Below are 24,194 nucleotides of genomic sequence, written 5' to 3'. Positions count from 1 at the left end.
CCTGGTTGATATCTATACAACACTATCCTCACCAAAAACCTGGATGATCTCTATACAACACGATCTCCACTAAAACCTGGATGATCTCTATACAACACGATCCTCAACAAAAACCTGGATGATCTCTATACAACACGATCTCCACCAAAAACCTGGATGATCACTGTACAACAGAATCCTCAACAAAAACCTGGATGATCTCTATACAACACAATCTCCACCAAAAACCTGGATGATCTCTATACAACACAATTTCCACCAAAAACCTGGATGATCTCTCTTCAACACAATCTCCACTAAAACCTAGATGATCTCTATACAACACGATCCTCAACAAACACCTGGATGATCTCTATATAACACAATCCTCACCAAAAACCTGGATGATCTCTATACAACACAATCCCCACCAAAAACCTGGATGATCTCTATACAACACAATCCTCATCAAAACCTGGTTGATCTCTATACAACACAATCTCCACCAAAAACCTGGATGATCTCTATACCACACAATCCTCACCAAAAACCTGGATGATCTTTAAACAACACAATCCTCACCAAAAACCTTGATGATCTCTATACAACATAATACTCACCAAAAACCTGGATGATCTCTTTATAACACAATCCTTACCAAAAACCTGAATGATCTCTATATAACACAATCCCCACCAAACACCTGGATGATCTCTATACAACACAGTCCTCACAAAAAAACCTGGATGATCTCTATACAACACAATCCCCACCAAAAACATGGATGATCTCTATACAACACAGTCCTCACAAAAAACCTGGATGATCTCTATACAACACAATCCCCACCAAAAACTTGGATGATCTCTTTACAACACAATCCTCACCATAAACCTGGATGATCTCTATACAACACAAACCCCACCAAAAACCTGGATGATCTCTATACATCACAATCCTCACCATAAACCTGGACGATCTCTATACAACACTATCCTCACCAAAAACCTGGATGATCTCTATACAACATAATCTCCACCAAAAACCTGGACAATTTCTATACAACACCATCCTCACAAAAACCTAGATGAACTCTATATAACACAATCCTCACCAAAAACCTGGAATATCTCTATATAACACAATCCCCACCATAAACCTGGATGATCTCTATATAACACAATCCTTACCAAAAACCTGGATTGCCTCTATACAATACGATCCCCACCAAAAACCTGGATGATCTCTATACAACACAGTCCCAACCATAAACCTGGATGATCTCTATATAACACAATCCTTACCAAAAACCTGGATGACCTCTATACACCGCAATCCTCACCAAAAACCTGGATGATCTCTATATAACACAATCCTCACCAAAAACCTGGATGATCTCTATATAACACAATTCTCACCAAAAACCTGGATGATCTCTATATAACACAATCTTTACCAAAAATCTGGATGACCTCTATACAACACAATCCTCACCAAAAACCTGGATGATCTCTATACAACACGTTCCTAATCAAAAACGTGGATTATCTCTATACAACACAATCCCCACCAAAAACCTGGATGATCTTTATACAACACGATCCTTACCAAAAACCTGGATGATCTCTATACAAGACAATCCTTACCAAAAACCTAGATGATCTTTATACAACATGTTCTCCACCAAACATCTGGATGATCTCTATACAACACGATCCTCATCAAAAACCTGGATTATCTCTATACAACACAATCCCCACCAAAAACCTGGATGATCTTTATACAACACGATCCCCACCAAAAACCTGGATGATCTCTACACAACACAATCCTCACCAAAAACCTAGATGATCTTTATAAAACACGTTCTCCACCAAACACCTGGATGATCTCTATACAACACAGTCCCAACCATAAACCTGGATGACCTCTATACAACACAATCCTCACCAAAAACCTGGATGATCTCTATACAACACTATACTTACCAAAAACCTGCACGATCTCTATACAACACAATCACCACCAAAAACCTGGATGATCTCTATACAACACAATCCTCACCAAAAACCTGGATTACCTCTATAAAACACAATCTCCACGAAAAACCTGGATGATCTCTATACAACAAAATCTCCACCAAAAAACCTGTATGATCTCTATACAACACGATCCTCAACAAAAACCTGGATGATCTCTATACAACACAATCTCCACCAAAAACCTGGATGATCTCTATACAACACAATCTCCACCAAAAACCTGGATGATCTCTCTACAGCACAATCTTTACTAAAACCTGGATGATCTCTATACAACGAGATCCTCAACAAAAACATGGATGATCTCTATACAACACAATCCTCACCAAAAACCAGGATGATCTCTATACAACACAATCCTCAACAAAAACCTGGATGACCTCTATACAACACAATCCTCACCAAAAACCTGGATGATCTTTATACAGCACAATCTCCACGAAAAACCTGGATGATCTCTATACAACAAAATCTCCACCAAAAAACCTGTATGATCTCTATACAACACGATCCTCAACAAAAACCTGGATGATCTCTATACAACACAATCTCCACTAAAACCTGGATGATCTCTATACAACACGATCCTCAACAAAAACCTGGATGATCTCTATACAACACAATCCTCACCAAAAACCAGGATGATCTCTATACAACACAATCCTCAACAAAAACCTGGATGACCTCTATACAACACAATCCTCACCAAAAACCTGGATGATCTTTATACAGCACAATCTCCACGAAAAACCTGGATGATCTCTATACAACACAATCTCCACCAAAAACCTGGATGATCTCTATACAACACGATCCTCAACAAAAACTTTGATGATCTCTATACAACACAATCTCCACTAAAACCTGGATGATCTCTATATAACACGATCCTCAACAAAAACCTGGATGATCTCTATACAACACAATCTCCACCAAAAACCTGGATGATCTCTATACAACAGAATCCTCACCAAAAACCTGGATGACCTCTATACAACACAATCCCCAACAAAAACCTGGATGATCTCTATACAACAGAATCCTCACCAAAAACCTGGATGATCTCTATACAACACAATCCTCAACAAAAACCTGGATGATCTCTACACAACACAATCCCCACCAAAAACCTTGATGATCTCTATACAACACAATCCTCACCATAAACCTGGATGACCTCTATACAACACAATCCTCACCAAAAACCTGGATGATCTCTATACAACACAATCCTCACCAAAAACCTGGATGACATCTATACAACACAATCCTCAACAAAAACCTGGATGATCTCTACACAACACAATCCCCACCAAAAACCTTGATGATCTCTATACAACACAATCCTCACCATAAACCTGAATGACCTCTATACAACACAATCCTCACCAAAAACCTGGATGATCTCTATACAACACAATCCTCACCAAAAACCTGGATGACCTCTATACAACACAATCCCCACCAAAAACCTGGATGATCTTTATACAACACAATCCCCACCAAAAACCTGGATGATCTCTTTACAACACAATCCTCACCAAAAACCTGGATAATCTCTATACAACACAATCCTCACCAAAAACCTGGATGATCTCTATACAACAAAATCTCCACCAAAAACCTGGATGATCCCTATACAACACGATCCTCACCAAAAACCTGGATGATCTCTATACAACACTTACCTCACCAAAAACTTGGATGATCTCTTTACAACACTTACCTCACCAAAAACCTGGATGATCTCTATTCAACACAATCCCCACCAAAAACCTGGATGATCTCTTTACAACACTTACCTCACCAAAAACCTGGATGATCTCTATACAACACAATCCTCACCAAAAACCTGGATGATCTCTATACAACAAAATTTCCACCAAAAACCTGGATGATCCCTATACAACACGATCCTCACCAAAAACCTGGATGATCTCTATACAACACTTATCTCACCAAAAACTTGGATGATCTCTTTACAACACTTTCCTCACCAAAATCCTGGATGATCTCTATACAACACGATCTCCACTAAAACCTGGATGATCTCTATACAACACGATCCTCACCAAAAACCTGGATGATCTCTATACAACACGATCCTCAACAAAAACCTGGATGATCTCTATACAACACAATCTCCACCAAAAACCTGGATGATCTCTATACAACACAATCTCCACCAAAAACCTGGATGATCTCTCTACAACACCATTTCCACTAAAACCTGGATGATCTCTATACAACACGATCCTCAACAAAAACCTGGATGATCTCTATACAACACAATCCTCACCAAAAACCAGGATGATCTCTTTACAACACAATCCTCAACAAAAACCTGGATGACCTCTATACAACACAATCCTCACCAAAAACCTGGATGATCTTTATACGGCACAATCTCCACGAAAAACCTGGATGATCTCTATACAACACAATCTCCACCAAAAAACCTGTATGATCTCTATACAACACGATCCTCAACAAAAACCTGGATGATCTCTATACAACACAATCTCCACTAAAACCTGGATGATCTCTATACAACACGATCCTCAACAAAAACCTGGATGATCTCTATACAACACAATCCTCACTAAAAACCAGGATGATCTCTATACAACACAATCCTCAACAAAAACCTGGATGACCTCTATACAACACAATCCTCACCAAAAACCTGGATGATCTTTATACAGCACAATCTCCACGAAAAACCTGGATGATCTCTATACAACACAATCTCCACCAAAAACCTGGATGATCTCTATACAACACGATCCTCAACAAAAACCTGGATGATCTCTATACAACACAATCTCCACTAAAACCTGGATGATCTCTATATAACACGATCCTGAACAAAATCCTGGATGATCTCTATACAAAACAATCCTCACCAAAAACCTGGATGATTTCTATACAACACAATCCCCACCAAAAACTTGGATGATCTCTTTACAACACTATCCTCACCAAAAAACCTGGATGATCTCTATACAACACAATCTCCACTATAAACCTGGTTGATCTCTATTCAACACTATCCTCACCGAAAACCTGGATGATCTCTATACAACACAATCTCCACTATAAACCTGGTTGATCTCTATACAACACTATCCTCACCAAAAACCTGGATGATCTTTATACAACACAATCCCCACCAAAAACCTGGATGATTTCTATACAACACTATCCCTACCAAAAACCTGGATGATCTCTATACAACACAATTCCTACCAAAAACCTGGATGTTCTCTATACAACACAATCCTCACCAAAATCCTGGAAGATCTCTATACAACAAAATCCTCATCAAAAACCTGGATGATCTCTATACAACACAATCCTCATCAAAAACCTGGATGATCTCTATACAACACAATCCCCACCAAAAACCTGGATGATCTCTTTACATCATAATCCTTACCAAAAACCTGGATGATCTCTGTACAACACAATCTCAACCAAAAACCTGGATGATCTCTATACGAAACAATCTTCAACAAAAACCTGGATGATCTCTTTACAACACGATCTCCACAGAAAACCTGGATGATCTCTATACAACACGATCCTCACCAAAAACCTGGATGATCTCTATACAACACAATCTCCACAAAAAAACCTAGATGATCTCTATACAACAAAATCTCCACCAAAAACCTGGATGATCTCTGTACAACACAATCTCAACCAAAAACCTGGATGATCTCTATACAACACAATCTCCAACAAAAACCTGGATGATCTCTTTACAACACGATCTCCACAGAAAACCTGGATGATCTCTATACAACACGATCCTAACCAAAAACCTGGATGATCTCTATACAACACAATCTCCACAAAAAAACCTGGATGATGTCTATACAACACAATCCTCACCAAAAACCTGGATGATCTCTATACAACACAATCTCCACCAAAAACCTAGATGATCTCTATACAACACAATCTCCATCAAAAACCTGGATGATCTCTGTACAACACAATCTCAACCAAAAACCTGGACGATCTCTTTACAACACAATCCTCACCAAAAACCTGGATGATCTCTATACAACACTATTCCCACCAAAAACCTGGATGATCTCTTCACAACACAATCTCCACTATAAACCTGGTTGATCTCTATACAACACTTTCCTCACCAAAAACCTGGACGATCTCTTTACAACACAATCCTCACCAAAAACCTGGATGATCTCTATACAACACTATTCCCACCAAAAACCTGGATGATCTCTATACAACACAATCTCCACTATAAACCTGGTTGATCTCTATACAACACTATCCTCACCAAAAACCTGGATGATCTCTATACAACACAATCCCCACCAAAAACCTGGATGATTTCTATACAACACTATCCCTACCAAAAACCTGGATGATCTCTATACAACACAATCCCTACCAAAAACCTGGATGATCTCTATACAACACAATCCTCACCAAAATCCTGGAAGATCTCTATACAACAAAATCCTCATCAAAAACCTGGATGATCTCTATACAACACAATCCTCATCAAAAACCTGGATGATCTCTATACAACACAATCCTCACCAAAAACCTGGATGATCTCTTTACATCATAATCCTTACCAAAAACCTGGATGATCTCTGTACAACACAATCTCAACCAAAAACCTGGATGATCTCTATACGACACAATCTCCAACAAAAACCTGGATGATCTCTTTACAACACGATCTCCACAGAAAACCTGGATGATCTCTATACAACACGATCCTCACCAAAAACCTGGATGATCTCTATACAACACAATCTCCACAAAAAAACGTAGATGATCTCTATACAACAAAATCTCCACCAAAAACCTGGATGATCTCTGTACAACACAATCTCAACCAAAAACCTGGATGATCTCTATACAACACAATCTCCAACAAAAACCTGGATGATCTCTTTACAACACGATCTCCACAGAAAACCTGGATGATCTCTATACAACACGATCCTAACCAAAAACCTGGATGATATCTATACAACACAATCTCCACAAAAAAACCTGGATGATGTCTATACAACACAATCCTCACCAAAAACCTGGATGATCTCTATACAACACAATCTCCACCAAAAACCTAGATGATCTCTTTACAACACAATCTCCACCAAAAACCTGGATGATCTCTGTACAACACTATTCCCACCAAAAACCTGGATGATCTCTTTACAACACAATCCCCACCAAAAACCTGGATGATCTCTATACAACACTATCCTCACCAAAAACCTGGATGATCTCTATACAACATAATCCTTACCAAAAACCTGGATGATCTCTATACAACACAATCCTCATCAAAAACCTGGATGATCTCTTTACAACACAATCCTATTCAAAAACCTGTATGATCTCTATACAACACGATCCTCACCAAAAACCTGGATGATCTCTATACAACACAATCCCCACCAAAAACCTGGATGATCACTATACAACACCATCTCCACTAAAAACCTGATTGATCTCTATACAACACAATTCTCACCAAAAACCTGGATGATCTCTATACAACACAATCCTCATCAAAAACCTGGATGATTTCTATACAACACAATTCTCACCAAAAACCTGGATGATCTCTTTACAACGCAATCCTCACCAAAAACCTGGATGATCTCTTTATAACACAATCCTCACCAAAAACCTGTATGATCTCTATACAACACAATCCTCACCAAAAACCTGGATGATCTCTATACAACACTATCATGTTGTAAACCTAAAGCTAGCTTGTGTCCCAGAAGCGGATTTAAAGGGTGCCAAGTTGCCCAGGCTCCCACTTTTGTGACAAAAATTTGGTTGATTACATTGAGAACCATTGAAGCATGGCTGGAGCAGTATCCCCTAACATGTCATACAGTCAGGCTGGGGCAGTCTCCCTTAACATGTTATATAGCCAGTCCGACTCACTCACTTATCGCCCCCCCCCCCCTCCCTCTTTTATGAAAATTTCTGGTTCAACATACGGAGATCCAGAGAGGGAACCCAAGGCCACTGATGTGGGGAAAATTTTATTAATAATATAGGGAACCATGATTGGAGCCCCAACCCACCAATTTAGGTCAGTCAGCGCACCCCCACCCCTTTAAAAAGGTTCTGGATCCGCCACTTGTCAACGTATATTTGTTCCACCTAACAGAAATTCCAGTGGAAACTTTATTATAAACAATGTCATAATACCTGTACCTGTTGGAACAAATATTCTATACTATTTATTCCGTTAGGAACATCTACTGTAACAGGTGTAATATTTATTCCTGTGGAAATAATATTCCACTGATCCCCCTCTTTTGAAAATATTATATAACATGTTAAACCTTAAGTAAACACCACCAAAATCTTCGCCGATATAATAGCATTGCCAAAATAGAAAGAAAAAACGGCGTTTGTTTCCGCAAAAAAAAGGATAAAATTTGTACATATTTGGCGGGAAATTAATCGTCAGACTGAGTAGTTTCCCCTTTTTAGCATTGTACTTTCGTTTTCAACAAACAAACAAACAAACACCAAAATAAACCAAAGGCAATAAGATAAGTCGACAATATTGTCAAACATGACAAAAAGAAAGATGGTATATTGTGAAAACATTTAAGAAGGAACACAGTTAGAGTTATTTGTTTCTGTTTTTGATATATTGGTAATAATGCATAGTTATTTCGCAAATCAATGACAATGTTTTGCAGTTTCATTTTAGCTGTCCATTTCAAAAGAGAAATCAAAAGAAAAGTTGTTTAGCATAAAGGTTTTTGCCTTTACGGATAAAATAATTAATTCATGTTGCAGTTGATAAAATGTACAACTATATTATACAGTTTCTGTTTAATAGGATCAATGACCTTCTTCTTCTTTAGTTACAGAATACCATCAACATTTTTAAGATTACATTCTGGCGCATGCCTGATTGAGGTTGCTTTTTAAAATTAATTTCAATTTTTCTTTATTTTTAAGATTTACAATTTTTATTGAACTTTTAATTTTTACATTTTTTATTTTATTTTTTTTAAATTAAGATAAAAACAATAGGTACATTTAGTTTAAGTGAGAAAAGGTTTTAAGGAGTACTTCATGGGTAAGTGCATCCTTAAAGTTGTCTGTAGAAGTTTTGTTTGAAATTTCAGGTGGTAGTTTATTCCAGTCTTTGATTGTTTGGCTGAAGAATGAGAATTTTACCTTTGAGGTAGAATAAGTTTTTGTGACTTAAAGGAGCTACCATTAGATTTTTATGGGGGGGGGGGGGGGGGGAGGGGGGGGGGCAGGATGAAATTTGAAAAAAATAGGCAGGACAGGAGTTCTGGGTAAAAAAAAAAGGCAGGATGAGACACTTGCAAAAATAAAAAGTCAGGATAAACTAAAAAAAAAAAGGCAGGACCGAACAGAGTGAAAAATAAAAAGGCAGGACCAAACAGAGTGAAAAATAAAAAGGCAGGACTGAGATTACAGCTAAAAAAAAATGCAGGACAAAATTTTTCTTCCTAGCCCCCCCCCATAAAAATCAAATGGTAGCTCCCTAATTAAGTAAATCAAATGTTGCTCTGACTTTCACTTTTGATAAAATGTTAATACAGCAACTTTCATCAAAATAACTTTACTGATATTTTACCTTTTGTTTTAAATAATAATGTTATATAATGTTTTGAGATAATGGTGATATAATTATACCTTTGTGTGTAATTGTAATTTATTTAAACTAATCCTTTTTGGGATTCCAGGGCTGGAGGGATTATTTGATTTGTGCTCCTCAGAATCAGTAAACAAGGCCTGTTATACAGTCTATTAAGGACAATTGTTGCCAACAACCTCACATGGAACCAGTGCCTTTAACACAAATACACCTGACGCAGGTAAGAATTGATAGGAGGCAGTTAGCCTTAGAGAATATTTTAAAGTTTAAAAAAAAATACTTAATCTTTAAAGGTTAACATAAAGTTATAGGTTACTTTGCAAAAAGGAGTAGGTCCGGTAAGGACTCATTTTGGCCTCAAATTTCAGTTTCATCTGACGAAAGATTTTGACCACTTTTTGAACACTTAAGTGTCTATTTCACTTGATTCAATTAGTTTTGTGAAAGATTTTAACTGATTTAGTCATTATAAACGATCCGATTCAAGCCCAAATGTGAAAAATCTCTCAAATATGCCAAAAAACGTCACTTTTAGATGGTTTTTGTTAAAAATGAAAGTGGCCGCATCCGTGTTCATCCACAACCTTTATATATGTTATGTATTATAATAAAATACAACTTACAGTTCAATATTAAGGATGAACACGAATGAGGCCACTTTTGTTTTACACGGAAACTGTCTAAAATTTAAATAAAATGATTGAATTTTGAAGATTTCAGTAATTTAGCATGGCTTAATGGTTCTACAACCCGATATATGTGCATTGTATTGTCAAAAACCGCCCATATTTATGTAGCAGAAGCATTCAACTGTCCAATAAATAACTATAAGTTTACATTTTAACAATTTTGTAAAACTGTTATATTTTGGGGCCAAAAAGGGGTCTTACCGGACCTACTCCTTTCCCTTAAAGACTTTTAACAATAGGCTTTAAAAATTGATTTTGAGAGGGGCTCAAATCAGAAAATCCCACCATGCCGACTCAAAAAGAATTGCTGTCTTTGTCTAACATTTGTATAAGATAAGAAATAGAAATAGTTCATATTGGCTTCACTTATTTCTTAATAAAGAACATCTCTTTAGTTGAGACTGACCTAATGGTGAACTTGTGCCAGATATTAGAATAAGTAGATGTGTTAAGATTGCAAAGGAGACACTCCCACAAGCAAAATTGCCTAACTGTAAAATATAAGAGCATATACCACACACATGTGCATTGTGACACATTCTACTGACATCACACAGCATGGACAATACACCCTGCAGTAAATACCAAAATATGAAATTGTGGTCGGATTTCCCTTGAGACAACTCTCCAGGAATATTCAGATGCTTTTTAGTGAAGGATACATTGAGTTTAAATTTGCAGACAGGACACTTAAACAAACAGAAAAATATTACATTGGCATTAGATGCTTCTTTATTATAAATAGAAGACAATGGATAAGAGTCAGAGTTAGCTCAGAATACATTTAATGTGTCTGAGCTCCTTTACCAGCTTTAGCTATGTTAGGTAACAGTGGTTCCCTCTGTGTAATATCCAGTATGCTTTCGGAATATACAAATTTTGTCAAGAATTTCAATAATGGTTGAGTACCAGTATATAGCTTAATATGTTCAGTTAAAATCTAAACAACAATGTCAAAATAAAAGTTTAATTAATGACAATGAAATTATTTTATTTGAGGTCAAATAAGAATTAAGGAATAACAGTACTGTAGTTGAAGAGTTGCCACCGTCAATTGTAGATTTGACGGTCGCAAATGCAGTTTTACTGGCGACGCGGAGCGGAGACAGTAAAACGGAGATTTGCGACCGTCAAATCAAAATTGACGGTGGCAACTCTTCAACTACAGTACTGTTATTCCGATTCTAATGCATTTCAAAATAAAATGATACGATAAAACTTGGAAAAATGTCTAAATTTGACAAATTAAAAAAAATCCGCGAAACTTCATGAATGATTTTGGCGCAAAGACGTCATGGGAAAACGTGACGTCATACAAACGAAAACTTGCAAACCGAAGGTTATTACGTTACCTGTACGCTTCAAATTCGGATAAAATAACATTAAAACGGCAAATTCGAGGTAGGTGTTGTTTTATTTTTGATTATAAAGTGGTAATCGAACATTTGTTGATTGAATTATTTCAAAATGGTTGTCCCTCCTTAGTTACGCCTGGTCAACTGTGGATTTGACGGCAACTTTTAGCCAATGAAAAAAATTGTTACATACAAATTGCATTAGAATGTTGGTTTGGCAATAAAAAATGTAATAGTAGAATTCTATCCTCTGCATCCTTGACTCAATATCAAATATATGACTCTTGTATCACCAAACAAGTCTTGCTCCAACTAGTATGTGTTAAAAGTACTGTTGACCAAATATTTTTTCAAAGTATGAGCTGCAGACCATGTTATAATAGATAATATTAACTCTTCCATATTTCAGCTAGAAATAAATAATGGGAGAGGTTTTTAGTAAGAAGGAAGGAAAATCTCCAACAAGAAACCCAACACAGATAGAGAGGAACACCAACTTACATAAAGGTAACAAATATAAAAAAGAAGATGTGGTATGATTGCAAATGAGACAACTCTCCAAAAAGAGACCAAAATGACAAAGAAAGTAACAATTACAGATCACTGTACCACCTTCAACAATGACCAAAGCCCATACTGCATAGTCAGCTATAACAGGCCCTGAAATGACAACGTAAAACAACTCAAATAAGAAATCTAATATAAAAAAGAAGATGTGGTATGATTGCCAATGAGACAACTATCCACAAAAGACCAAAATGACACAAAAAATAACAACTCTAGGTCACTGTACGGCCTTCAACAATGAGCAAAGCCCATACGGCATAGTCAGCTATAAAAGGCCCTGATAAGACAACGTAAAACAACTCAAATAAGAAATCTAATATAAAAAAGAAGATGTGGTATGATTGCCAATGAGACAACTATCCACAAAAGACCAAAATGACACAAAAAATAACAACTCTATGTCACTGTACGGCCTTCAACAATGAGCAAAGCCCATACGGCATAGTCAGCTATAAAAGGCCCTGATAAGACAATGTAAAACAATTCAAACGAGAAAACTAACGTCCTTATTTATGTAAAAAAAATGAACGAAAAACAAATATGTAACACATAAACAAACGACAACCACTGAATTATACAGGCTCTTTTGTATTTTTACCCCATGTTAATGTTTGATGATCAAAGACTACCTGTAGTTATATATATGTAGGAGATAGACTTACACTATTCTGAAAGAATGATAAAGATATAGATATTAGTTGAATTGTTTTATATTTTGTAATCACTTGGTATTTTATCTACTATACCATAATGTCTTTTTCTTATTTTGAAGGCCATATTATGGCTTGTTATTGTTTATAGTTTATCAAATATTGCTTTTAGTTAAAACTTTTCTAAGCTTGATTATTATATCATGTTTTTTCAATGCTCCTTCAATTCGATTTTTTTTTTACCAGCTTTATCAAAGTCTACACCTGACTTATTTGAGGAACAAAAACCCAAACGGAGAAAGTTTATAAAGATTGGTAACATCAAAGTCAGCGTAATACAAGGAAAGATAGCTGAAGAGACTGTAAGATTTATCTACCTTGTGCTTATTTTCTCATCGTCAAAGCAAAATATTCAACTAAATAATTCTATAGTTACTTTAAAGATTATTATGAAAGATTACATTGTTCAAATGTTAATTTCATTTTTCTCGTTTTCTATTTTACTTATTAATTTATGTTCTGAGTACCGTTCATTTGTAAATTTCATAACAAATCTCTGATTGTTATTCAGTGAGAAATAGTTTGGATGTATCATATTTTTATTTGTAGGCAGATGTTATTGTAAACAGTGTGAACAGTGACCTTGACCTGGAAACAGGTCGTGGGTCAAAGGCTTTAGCTGACAGTGGGGGTGATGCAATTCAAAAAGAATGTGAGGAGAACTATCCAGGGGGGATAACTGAGAATGAAGTGGCTGTAACCAATGGTGGAAATCTAAAATGTCGTAAAGTTTATCATGTGACCTTACCTAAATGGGAAGACCACAACAAACAGGTAATAAAAAGTAAAATCATTAAAAAAAAAACTGAATTCCGAGGAAAATTCAAAACTGAAAGACCCTAATCAAATGGTAAAATCGAAAGCTCAAACACATCCAACTAATGGACAACAACTGTCATATTCCTGACTTGGTACAGGCATTTTCTTATGTAGGAAAAGGTGGTTTCATATCTAGCTAAACCTCTCACTTGTATTACAGTTGCATTTAACTCCATAGATTGAAGGAGAGAAAGACTATTGATTTTGGGAGCAACAGGTCTAAGGCCAAGGTCACATACTGAAACAATTAAAATTGGTTTGGGATGAAATCCAGAAATAAATTGTTACACTTTTATGTACATGATAAATTACCAATATAATAGACTAGTCCATGTTTATTTCTTCCTCCAAGCTTACAAGTATTTTGAACCCTTGAATTTTTTATTTTTTTTTGTCTCAGTGTCTCTCTCAAATTAATGAATTGTTTAGGCATTTCAATTAAAAGACCATTGCAGGTCATTTGAATATGCAATGGGTTCAAGGGCTGGACAAAGTGCTGCTCAAAGTATAAGTTAAGTTTATATTTTTCTAGGCAATAACCACGGCTATGACTAATTGTCTAACAATGGCTGACCAGTATGGAGTTACTTCCCTTGCCTTACCTCCCTTTGGATCAGGATATTTGAACTACCCAGACGATGTATTGACAGATACCATGCTACAGTCAGTCGTGGACTTTGAACAGTTGTTTCATTCAACTTCTATCGATTCTATTGTTATAGTTTGTCACAGAACACAGAATTCTGTATATAGGGTAGGTTTATTTATCATATTTTTGAACATTTGGCATTTTAAGTTTTCAAACAACTCATATTTTGGTTTACTGCTCAAATGCAAAATTGACTTGATTCCTTTTCCTTTTCTGTAGCTGTACAATTTGTCCAATGATCGATCAATAACTATGTATACAATTTAAAAAAAGAAAGATATAAATGTATCTTATTTTCAGGCATTTGAAAGGAAAGCAAGGGAATTATCAGGTAAGAAAGACATTCATTAACAAATATAGAGAACTTTTAACATACCTATGTTTTCCTCAAGACCATGGCCTAGAGATTGAATAAGCTCTATCTAAGAAACCTTTTTATTCCCCACCTATGATAGTAGAGGGGCATTATGCTTTCTGGTCTGTGGCTCCGTTCTTCTGTCCGTCCGCCTGTGCGTCCATCCGTCCGTTCAGGTTAAAGTTTTTGATGAAGCTGAAGTCCAATCAACTTGAAACTTAGTACACCTGTTGCTTATGATATGATCGTTCTAATTTTAAAGCCAAATTAGACTTTTGACTCCAATTTCATGGTCCACTGAAAGTGGAAGTTTCAGGTTAAAGTTTTTGGTCAAGGAAGTTTTTGATGAAGCTGAAGTCCAATCAACTTGAAACTTAGTACATATGTTCCCTATAGTATGTTGTTCTTAATTTTAATGCCAAATTAGATTATTACCCAATTTCATGGGACATGGAAAAGGATGGTGCAAGTGGGGCATCCATGTACTTTGGACACATTCTTGTTTCTAAAGCCTTTCAAACCTGACTCATTCTTGTGTAATTTTTCAACAAATTAATATATGATACAATCTATATGAAAAGAGTATATCAGACCATGAAACAGCAACCTAACAACACAAATAACTCAGAAATCTAGAGGACAATGTACAGTCTTCATTATATAGGTCTTCAACTGTTCTTAACTTTAAATAATTGGTTTTGAATGTTCCTGATGAAGATCAATCCAGAAAAGAGCTTCAAACTCATGACTTCAACAATAAAACTTTTGTTTTCCTTCATCAATAGACAAAGTATCTACAAAGTTGTAAATGAATTGGGCAAAAGTAAACAAAGATTGCTATTAACAGCTCTAGTCCAAACCAAAAACATTCAGATATGTCATGGGACAATCACACTGACAAGGTTCCTGATTAAGGGGTAGACATATTCTTTTCTATTATTTGAGTAGGTTGTGGTGGGCGTTGAAATTGTGTTTTTTTTTCAGAGACATACAAAATGTGATCATGAACCTTTAGGGCTAGGGATATGGCAGCTCACAAAATTGAGATGCTTGAATATTGAATTTTGTATAGAGAAAAACTAATTTTATATTTAAGGGAGAGTTTAAGTCATTCTCTAAAGTCATACAATTATAAACTGTACAATTGTAGGTGCTGTATCTCAGGGAGGCAGTCATTCATGTAAATGTGGACATATTAATGTTATAATACAGAAAGGGACTATAACAAAACAAAGGGTAAGATGTTAAAACATCATATGAAAGACCTTGGTACAAGGATTTATATAGTAAAACTTCTTACTAAATAAACCACTGCTCGGTATGGACTTTTCCTAGATCTCCAAGTACTTATGATAAAGTGGACTGTGTTGGGTTTTTTTCAGATTAAATATGTGAATAGCCACAAACAATGAAATCCCAGATTGACTTTAAATGTTCAACTATAAACTTAAATAATCATTGCATAACAGTTGTAATTATGTGCTTATTATGACCATATTGTGTTGTTCTCTGTTTGTTTACTGTCATTATTGTAATTGTATATTATGTTATTTTGCTATAGCATTATGTTTGCTTCTGCAATAAAATATATTCATTCATTCATTCATTCAACTACACTTTGTTAAAAATTCGTTTCTAGTTGCTCTGTAGCATGTGAATTTTTAAGTTGTTTGTGCTTTTATATAGTCATGCCATAATATGCAATGTAACATTACCTTTTCCTTGCCAATAAAATCACATAAGCTAAAGGTACTGTGCATTCATTTTTATTTGTTGGATACTTATTTTCATTACAGGTGAAGCACAAAATTAAATGTTCAACAAAAAAAACGAATTTTCTTTAGCATTGGATGCACAACTCAGCAAAACCACAAAATTAAACATCCACAAACTTGCAAGTTTTCAGAAATCCATAACTCCACAGTAACTGACTTTACAGTGCTTTCTCCCTTTGATTTTAATTCCATTACACATATCATTATTATTGTTTTCTAGTGTGATGTGATGGTGATAACAGCATCTAAAGATTGAAAGTTAAAGTATGGAATTTTTTTTATCTATAGGTAACTGACTTTCCAGTGCTTTAGCACTTTGATTTTATTTCTATTACATATATCATGTTTATTATTCTTTAGTGTGATGTGATGGTTATAACAGCATCTAAAGAATTAAAGTTAAAGTATGGAGCATTATCTAAGTCAGTACTAGACGCTGCTGGACCAGAAATACAGACTGCTTGTGATAATAACTATCCCTCGGGTGTAAGCTATGGAGAGGTGGCAGCTACCCGAGCATACAAACTTCATTGTAGATTTGTTTACTTTGGTTCTTTACCTGACTGGAAAAATACCTCAGATAATCCACAACAGGTAAGTAATATATACCCTTTATGATTCAGGACTAAAAATGCAGATTTTTCAATAGATTGCTTTCTTTAATGCCTCGTTCACACATACCTTTAATTCTAATTGAATTCAAATCGAATGCGAATCGAATTCGCTAATCATGTTCACACACTCTTCTTTTTTAATTCGAATTGATTTAAATTAACTAATTCGCATTACAAGTACGTCTTTGTTAATCCGAAATAAAAGTTAACGTAGTTAGGACAGTATAGCAAATTTGACACAAATTCTAATTCGAATTAAAATTGATGTTAGGACGCTAAACGTTTTAAATACGAATTAAGCTAATTCGAATTAGTTAATGCGAATTGAATTCAAATTACATATGAATTCAGCATGAGTATCCTTGTTGATGAAATTTGTTGGGGATGGTTTTGGATAATTGATAATGACTTCTAAAACATGCAAGATACATTAGAAATTGTTACTCTTTTAAATTGTAGGGTCTAGAAATTATTCAGAGAAGAAGTTAAGCAAAGCATTGTTTAATCTTTGTAATATCTATTTAAACACAATCTGTATTTTAACTAGATTAATTGCATGTTTCAGGTTCTGACAGATTTTATCACTAACTGTCTGGAGAAAGCACATAGCCATGACACCAAGTATTTAGCCTTCCCCACCCTGGGGACAGGAGCTCTAAAGTACCCCCCTGATGTGATGGCCAAGACTATGGAGAGTTGTATCAGGAGGTTTGATCTAAAGCATGGGAACACAAAGTTACAACACATCTACGTTGTCATCTTTGACAGGAGTAAAGACTGCATGGTTGTGGAAAATGTAATTTTTTATGTAGAATATAAAGGAGTAATTATATATAAAGACTGTATGGTGGTATATCAATTTTTTTAACAAAGTGAGAAGGCTTTAAAACAAGTCACATTAGGAATGATACTAGTAAAAGGTCTTTGCATTTACCGTATTTGTACCTCCATGAGGTAGGGGTTAAAATCTGTCTCTAGCAGATTCCATACTTTATAATCATGTCAGTCATTGATTCAAATAACTGTTGCAAATTTTACCAAAATTGAAAAATACATATCCTTTTTAAAAGTTCTTATAATTTGAATAAAAAAAAGAACCTTACTGTTTTGGCTTAACTACATATAGTATCAAAACTTGATTAAACTTCGTATTAATGTTGGGTTTTTTTCTTATAGGCTTTGCTTAAGGAATTTCAAGTTACAAAAGGTGAGATTAAAATATAATAGATTTATCCATTATAAAAATAAAGAGATGTGGTATTATTGCCAATGAGACAACTTTCCACCAAAGTTTAAAGGCAGTGGATGTGAGCAATTATATGCAACTTTATGATCTTCAAAAATGAGAAAAAACCATACCATGTGGTCTGAGTAGGCTTGATGTGTGAGGGGTCAGTACATGCAATACAGATTCACATGAGTATAGAATTAATAAAGGTGGTGATAGTCTCAGGTGAAGGATTGTCTCCCTTTGCTGATAGTCGGCCACAGACCACAATTTATTCCTCTATCAGTTCTTTATAACTTTTTGCATCATTAAAAAAATTGCACCATGCACTTTTGTCAATTTTTTTGTGTGTATTATGTATTGTCCTAGTCTAAATATATATTCAAAATTCAGAAAAATTGAACCAATCACTTTTACAAATTTAGCCAATACACATCCATATCCCTATTGACAAGTCAAGAGATGTTCCGAAAACTGTAAATATCACCTTTTTGCACTTGGCCTAATCACTCATTCCATATCAAAATCAGTTAAAATACAACATTCAAAAATTTATTTGACCTCTCTTCTTTCATTTCCACCCAAAAAGATTTAAGGAATGAGTGAGGAAAGGAAAGAAAAAAAATTAAGGAAAAATACACTCTAATTAAAAGGAACTATATTCGTGGACAACGAAAAGCGGGGTCATTAATTGTGGTCTTGGGCCAGTCTCAAGTGAAGGATTATCTCCCTTTGAAAACTAGACAGTGTTATAGAATAATTATAATAAAAACCAAAAATCTTAATATTTTGAGTAAAAGTTGAATAATATTCCTCTATGACTACCATGAACCAGTATAATCACAGTATATCTATTTTTAACACAAGCCCATAAATACATGAAAATGGCTGATCTGTGTTACATTGTTTATTCAGGAATAATTTATTGCAGCCTTAAGGTGGTATACCCAACACTTTAACTAAAATTAATTTGGCTTGTTTAATTTGCTTAAAATTTTGACACAGTATTTACTTTGACCCTTTGACAAAAATATAAAAAAAATAAAAAATTTGAACCAACTGTTTTATCAGAAAAATTACACTGGTTATATAGCAGTTTGACAAACACTTATTTTGATCATTGAGAAGCTTAAAATTCCCTTAACAACATAACGTAATTAAAACATTAAGTTGATTTTAAAGAGTTATCTCCCTGTTGTGTTAGGTACCGCCTTAAGATTTGTTTTTATTTAACCATGGGTTGGGATTTATATTCGTATTCTATATGACAGTTTTTGTAGATATATAAGAACTGTTGTTATCTTTTCATAGCAACTTATAATTATGTAAAGTGTTATTGAATCCTCAGTAGAAAACCTAAGCAATCCATGACACTTTGACAGAAATTGAATGGTGATCTTCATGTGATAAAGGAAAGTAACATAATTCACAGCATATATTATTGAATTGCTATTATCAGAAACACTAGAGAAAAGAGTTTTGAAAGCCAGTTACCGAAAACAGTATGGACCATATGAAGGAGACATAATAAGAGCACCATTTCAAAGGGGGGCTTTGTTGTATTTATGAATTGACTCATGGTAACCTTTTTATTTATATTATGCAACATTCTATCATTATTTTTTTGTCCTAAACTCACTTGTTTTAACCATCATTCCAGGTCTGACTTTAAAGATGCCATCAGCCCCACCCCCTACAGTGGAGCCATCTGCCCCACCCGAGTCCCCAGCTCCAGGAACACCAGCTTTCTTTCTGTGGATGTACCAATACCAGGACAAGCCTCCTAGTTACTGGTCAATATTTGGTCCAGCTAAGTCTCTGAAGGAATGGAACTCACAGACCAAGAGAGAACGTTATAAACTGGCTAAAGTGACAAGACAGATAGAAACAGCAGTCCGTAAAATTGTAGAAGAAACATGGATACAGAAATTCGTTGGAAAAGGTCGTGATGGTGCTGGATTGGAAGACTTGAATTATACAAATATTCAAGTGACGAAAGTTGAAAGGATTGAAAATACAGAACTTTTTGAAAAGTATGTTCAAATGAGAGGAAAGCTATTCCACAAAGCTGGAGTACTAGAAACACCTTTTGATCAGTTAGGAGATCTTACTAAGGGGGTTAAAAAAAGGAGAATTTTTACCACTGGAAAAGCTGATAAGAATGTGTTTACCGATGTTTACCCTGAGATTAATGAACACTATCTGTTCCATGGTACCCAGGAAGATAGGATTCCTACGATCGCCACACAGGGTTTTGACATCAGACTGACGGACAAGGCTATGTTTGGAGCAGCCGTCTACGCATCAGAAAGCTCAACAAAGGCAGATCAGTATGCAGGTATAATGTAATCTAAATTCTTTATGTGAACTGCAAAAATTATTTTGTAAATATCATTCCAGTCCTTATTGTCCCCAGCTCAATGCTTTGCAGGGGAAAATAGAAAAATACCGGGCATCTATCAATCCCTCCTGTCTTGTTAGTGCCATTCAATTATTTTAAAAAGTGTTATGTCGCTTGGAAATATTAATTATATTGAAAATTTAATCGTTAGCTGTAATGCTATTATGTTTGCCTCATTTTTATGACACTTTCAAAAATAAGACATGATGGAATATTTTTAACTATAATTTTGTCCCTTTAAAGTATGATATTTACATTGGAAATTTCTTTGAATTTGCTTACAAGCATTTATTTGTCTAAGATAGTTATTAACAGTTTTAAAGAAAAAGAAAAAATATATTTTTTTGTTATTGCTTTTGTCCATGAATAGATAAATTATGTGCAACACAATGAGGACATTGGAACTTTGTTCTTTTAATTTTACAACCTTTATCAGGGAACATGCATAATAGTCTGTTACTATAACAATTGAATAGAATAACAAAAAAAATATGTTATTTATATTAACTTCAAATGTTATTTATATTAACTTCAAATGTTCTTGAAACACTACGAAACAAACTATATATTATAAAATGCATATATCTAAATCTGATCTGTTTTATAATATTGTCACTGGCTACGGTTTCATTGAAATGTAACAATTACAAAAAAAGTTAATGTTACATTGGAGACTTAAATTACTGGAATAAAGAGTTGGGAAAGGAACTGATTAATTACCGAACTAATTCAATGTAACTGTAGCCAGTGCCTATAATACATGTAAAATTGGGAATGGAAATGGGGAATGTGTCAAAGAGACAACAACCCAACCATAGAAAAAACAACAGCAGAAGGTCACCAACAGGTCTTAATGAAGGGAAAAATTCCCGCACCCAGAGGCATTCTTCAGCTGGCCCCTAAACAAATATATACTAGTTCAGTGATAATGAATGCCATACTAATTTCTAAATTGTACACAAGAAACTAAAATTAAAATAATACAAGACTAACAAAGGCCAGAGGCTCCTGACTTGGAACAGGCGCAAAAATGTGGCGGTATTCAACCCTTCCCCTATACCTCTATCCAATGTAGAAAAGTAAACGCATGTACTTGTATCCATAACTGTTTAACATGGTAAGGGGCAGATCCAGGGTTCAAGTAAAGGGGTTTATAGTTATCTGTAAAGCTAATATAGTGTTCTCTTCAGAGCTGTGAATTTTTTGTTTGTTGATGAATTAATTTCAAAAACTGATGTATTTTCTTTAAAACAGCGGGAAGGGAAGGAAACGTTAATAGTTTTCTTAATAGTACATACATGTATGTAATGTTAATGTTGATTATTCATGGTATCTTTATTATAAACTTTGTGGGATGATCTGTTGTCATTTAATTTTGTAGATAAAAAAAGTGAAAGGGACAAATCAAAGCCAAAGAAGATGATTCTGTTGAGAATGGCGCTAGGAGAAATCTTTGTCACTGAAACAGAAAAGAAGTTTGCCCGTCCCCCTTGTAAATCTTGTGAAAAAGACAAATGTACAGATCCTTCCCATAATTCCTCGGGACACGGATCATATGACTCAGTTGTTGTTGATGGGTCGTGGAATTTCCGTGAGTTTCTTGCTTTTGATGCGTCACAGTGTTATCCTGAGTATGTGATTACTTATCAGCGAGTATAATGACAGTGTCAAAGTTATCCTGAGTATGTGATTACTTATCAGCGAGTATAATGACAGAGTTATCCTGAGTATGTGATTACTTATCAGCCAGTATAATGACAGTGTTATACAGAGTACACAATCACTTATCAATGACAATGTATATATATGTGATAACTTATCAGCCAGTATAATGTCAGTGTTATACAGAGTATGCAATCACTTATTAATGACAATGTATATATATGTGATTACTTATCAGCCAGTATAATGACAGTGTTATACAGAGTACACAATCACTTATCAATGACAATGTATATATATGTGATTACTTATCAGCCAGTATAATGTCAGTGTTATACAGAGTATGCAATCACTTATTAATGACAATGTATATATATGTGATAACTTATCAATGAGTATAATGACAGTATATATGTGATAGATCTAAATGTGCCATTATTATTTAAGGTAGATAGGGTGTCTTCCTCCATCTTGGATTTTGAAATACAAAAAAACAAGGTCTAGATCATTTATAGAATATGCAAATTTTTAGAGTAGTAGGTAATTCATGTGTTATAACTTCCACTACTATATAGAAAATGACATATTTTATCATATTTATGGTTGAATTTTATAAAAAAACAGAAAACTTTTGTTTGATCATATTTTTTCAAACTTTGCCACATAAGGAGAGACAACTCAAATGTAAGGGTAGATAATTCAGATTAAGTACGTACTTTTACTATAGAATGTGTTAGGAATTTCTCTATTTTATTATTTAGCAAGAAAACGGGTCTGGTGACCCCATTATTACTTTGCCTTAACTGAAAGCATACTGTTAAAACTATCTTCTCATATATTATCTCAAAATTCTATGGTGTAATTTATGCTTTATTGCAGAAAATTCGGTTTTGCATGCATAATCTATACAAAATTTGTCAATTTTGAACACAGTGTAGCATGAAAATAAGCATGGTGACCCACTCTTTTATTATCTTTTTTTTTAAAAGCATAATATAAACTACATTATTGCAAATTATTAAAAAATTCTATGGATTATAATTTAGACAACCCATCTACCTTAAATGTGATTCTTTGTAATTTAACTTTATTGGATGTTTTTAGTATTAATATTTTGTCAGTTTGAAATAATGATATCTTTTTCTGGACACCATTCTGTCTGTGGTGAATGTCCCTGTGTTTGGTTTAAGTTTTTGGTCAAAGTAGTTTTTGGTGAAGTTGAAGTCACATCAATTTGAAATTTAGTACACATGTTCCCTATGATATGGTCTTTCCAATTGTAATTCCAAATTAAAGTTTTTACCCCAGTACCAAAGTCCATTGAACATGGAAAATGAGTGAGCGGGGCATTTGTGTACTATTGACTTATTCTTGTTCTGCTTTTTTCTCAAATACCTCACATTTTAACACAATGACAGGCCCTTTATTTAATAGAAAAAAAACGTGAAAATGTGGAGTTGACTTGAAAAAAACATTTGGCTCTTTTACCAATTTTGTAAATAAAAGGGCATTTCCATCCATGGCTATATTCATTTTTAGCTCACCTGGCCCGAAGGGCCAAGTGAGCTTTTCCCATCACTTTGCGTCCGGTGTCCGTCGTCGTCCGTCGTCCGTCGTCGTTGTTAACTTTTACAAAAATCTTCTCCTCTGAAACTACTGGGCCAAATTGAACCAAACTTG

The 24,194-nt window shown here is 34.8% G+C and overlaps 1 protein-coding gene across 2 annotated transcripts; it reads left to right on the top strand.

Annotated features, from left to right (window-relative positions):
- Nucleotides 1–8,559: 8,559 nt before the first annotated feature.
- On the top strand, nucleotides 8,560–22,668 carry LOC134696370 (uncharacterized). Of its 2 annotated transcripts, none has more exons than XM_063558099.1 (12): nucleotides 8,560–8,672; nucleotides 12,144–12,241; nucleotides 13,198–13,313; nucleotides 13,561–13,785; nucleotides 14,363–14,584; nucleotides 14,780–14,810; nucleotides 15,985–16,070; nucleotides 16,970–17,203; nucleotides 17,789–18,019; nucleotides 18,400–18,430; nucleotides 20,112–20,789; nucleotides 22,234–22,668. In XM_063558099.1, the coding sequence occupies exons 2-12, from the start codon at nucleotides 12,157–12,159 to the stop codon at nucleotides 22,509–22,511; spliced, it is 2,217 nt and encodes a 738-aa protein (XP_063414169.1). In that variant the 5' UTR covers nucleotides 8,560–8,672; nucleotides 12,144–12,156; the 3' UTR covers nucleotides 22,512–22,668. The 2 variants fall into 2 exon arrangements, with proteins under 2 accessions (XP_063414169.1, XP_063414168.1); XM_063558098.1 differs by lacking the exon at nucleotides 8,560–8,672 and adding an exon at nucleotides 9,785–9,910.
- Nucleotides 22,669–24,194: the final 1,526 nt, after the last annotated feature.

The sequence above is a fragment of the Mytilus trossulus genome, chromosome 14 (assembly GCF_036588685.1).
Source record: "Mytilus trossulus isolate FHL-02 chromosome 14, PNRI_Mtr1.1.1.hap1, whole genome shotgun sequence".
NCBI classification, from domain to species: Eukaryota; Metazoa; Mollusca; class Bivalvia; order Mytilida; family Mytilidae; genus Mytilus; species Mytilus trossulus.
The sequence above is the reverse complement of the archived record's forward strand: the minus strand, read 5'-3'. Positions and strand labels throughout refer to the sequence as shown.

Coding starts and splice junctions, on each gene's coding strand:
- LOC134696370 (XM_063558099.1), top strand. CDS start 12,157: ATGGGAGAGGTTTTTAGTAAGAAGGAAGGAAAATCTCCAACAAGAAAC. Junction 12,242..13,197: donor GAACACCAACTTACATAAAG/GTAACAAATATA, acceptor TTTTTTTACCAG/CTTTATCAAAGTCTACACCT. Junction 18,431..20,111: donor GGAATTTCAAGTTACAAAAG/GTGAGATTAAAA, acceptor CCATCATTCCAG/GTCTGACTTTAAAGATGCCA.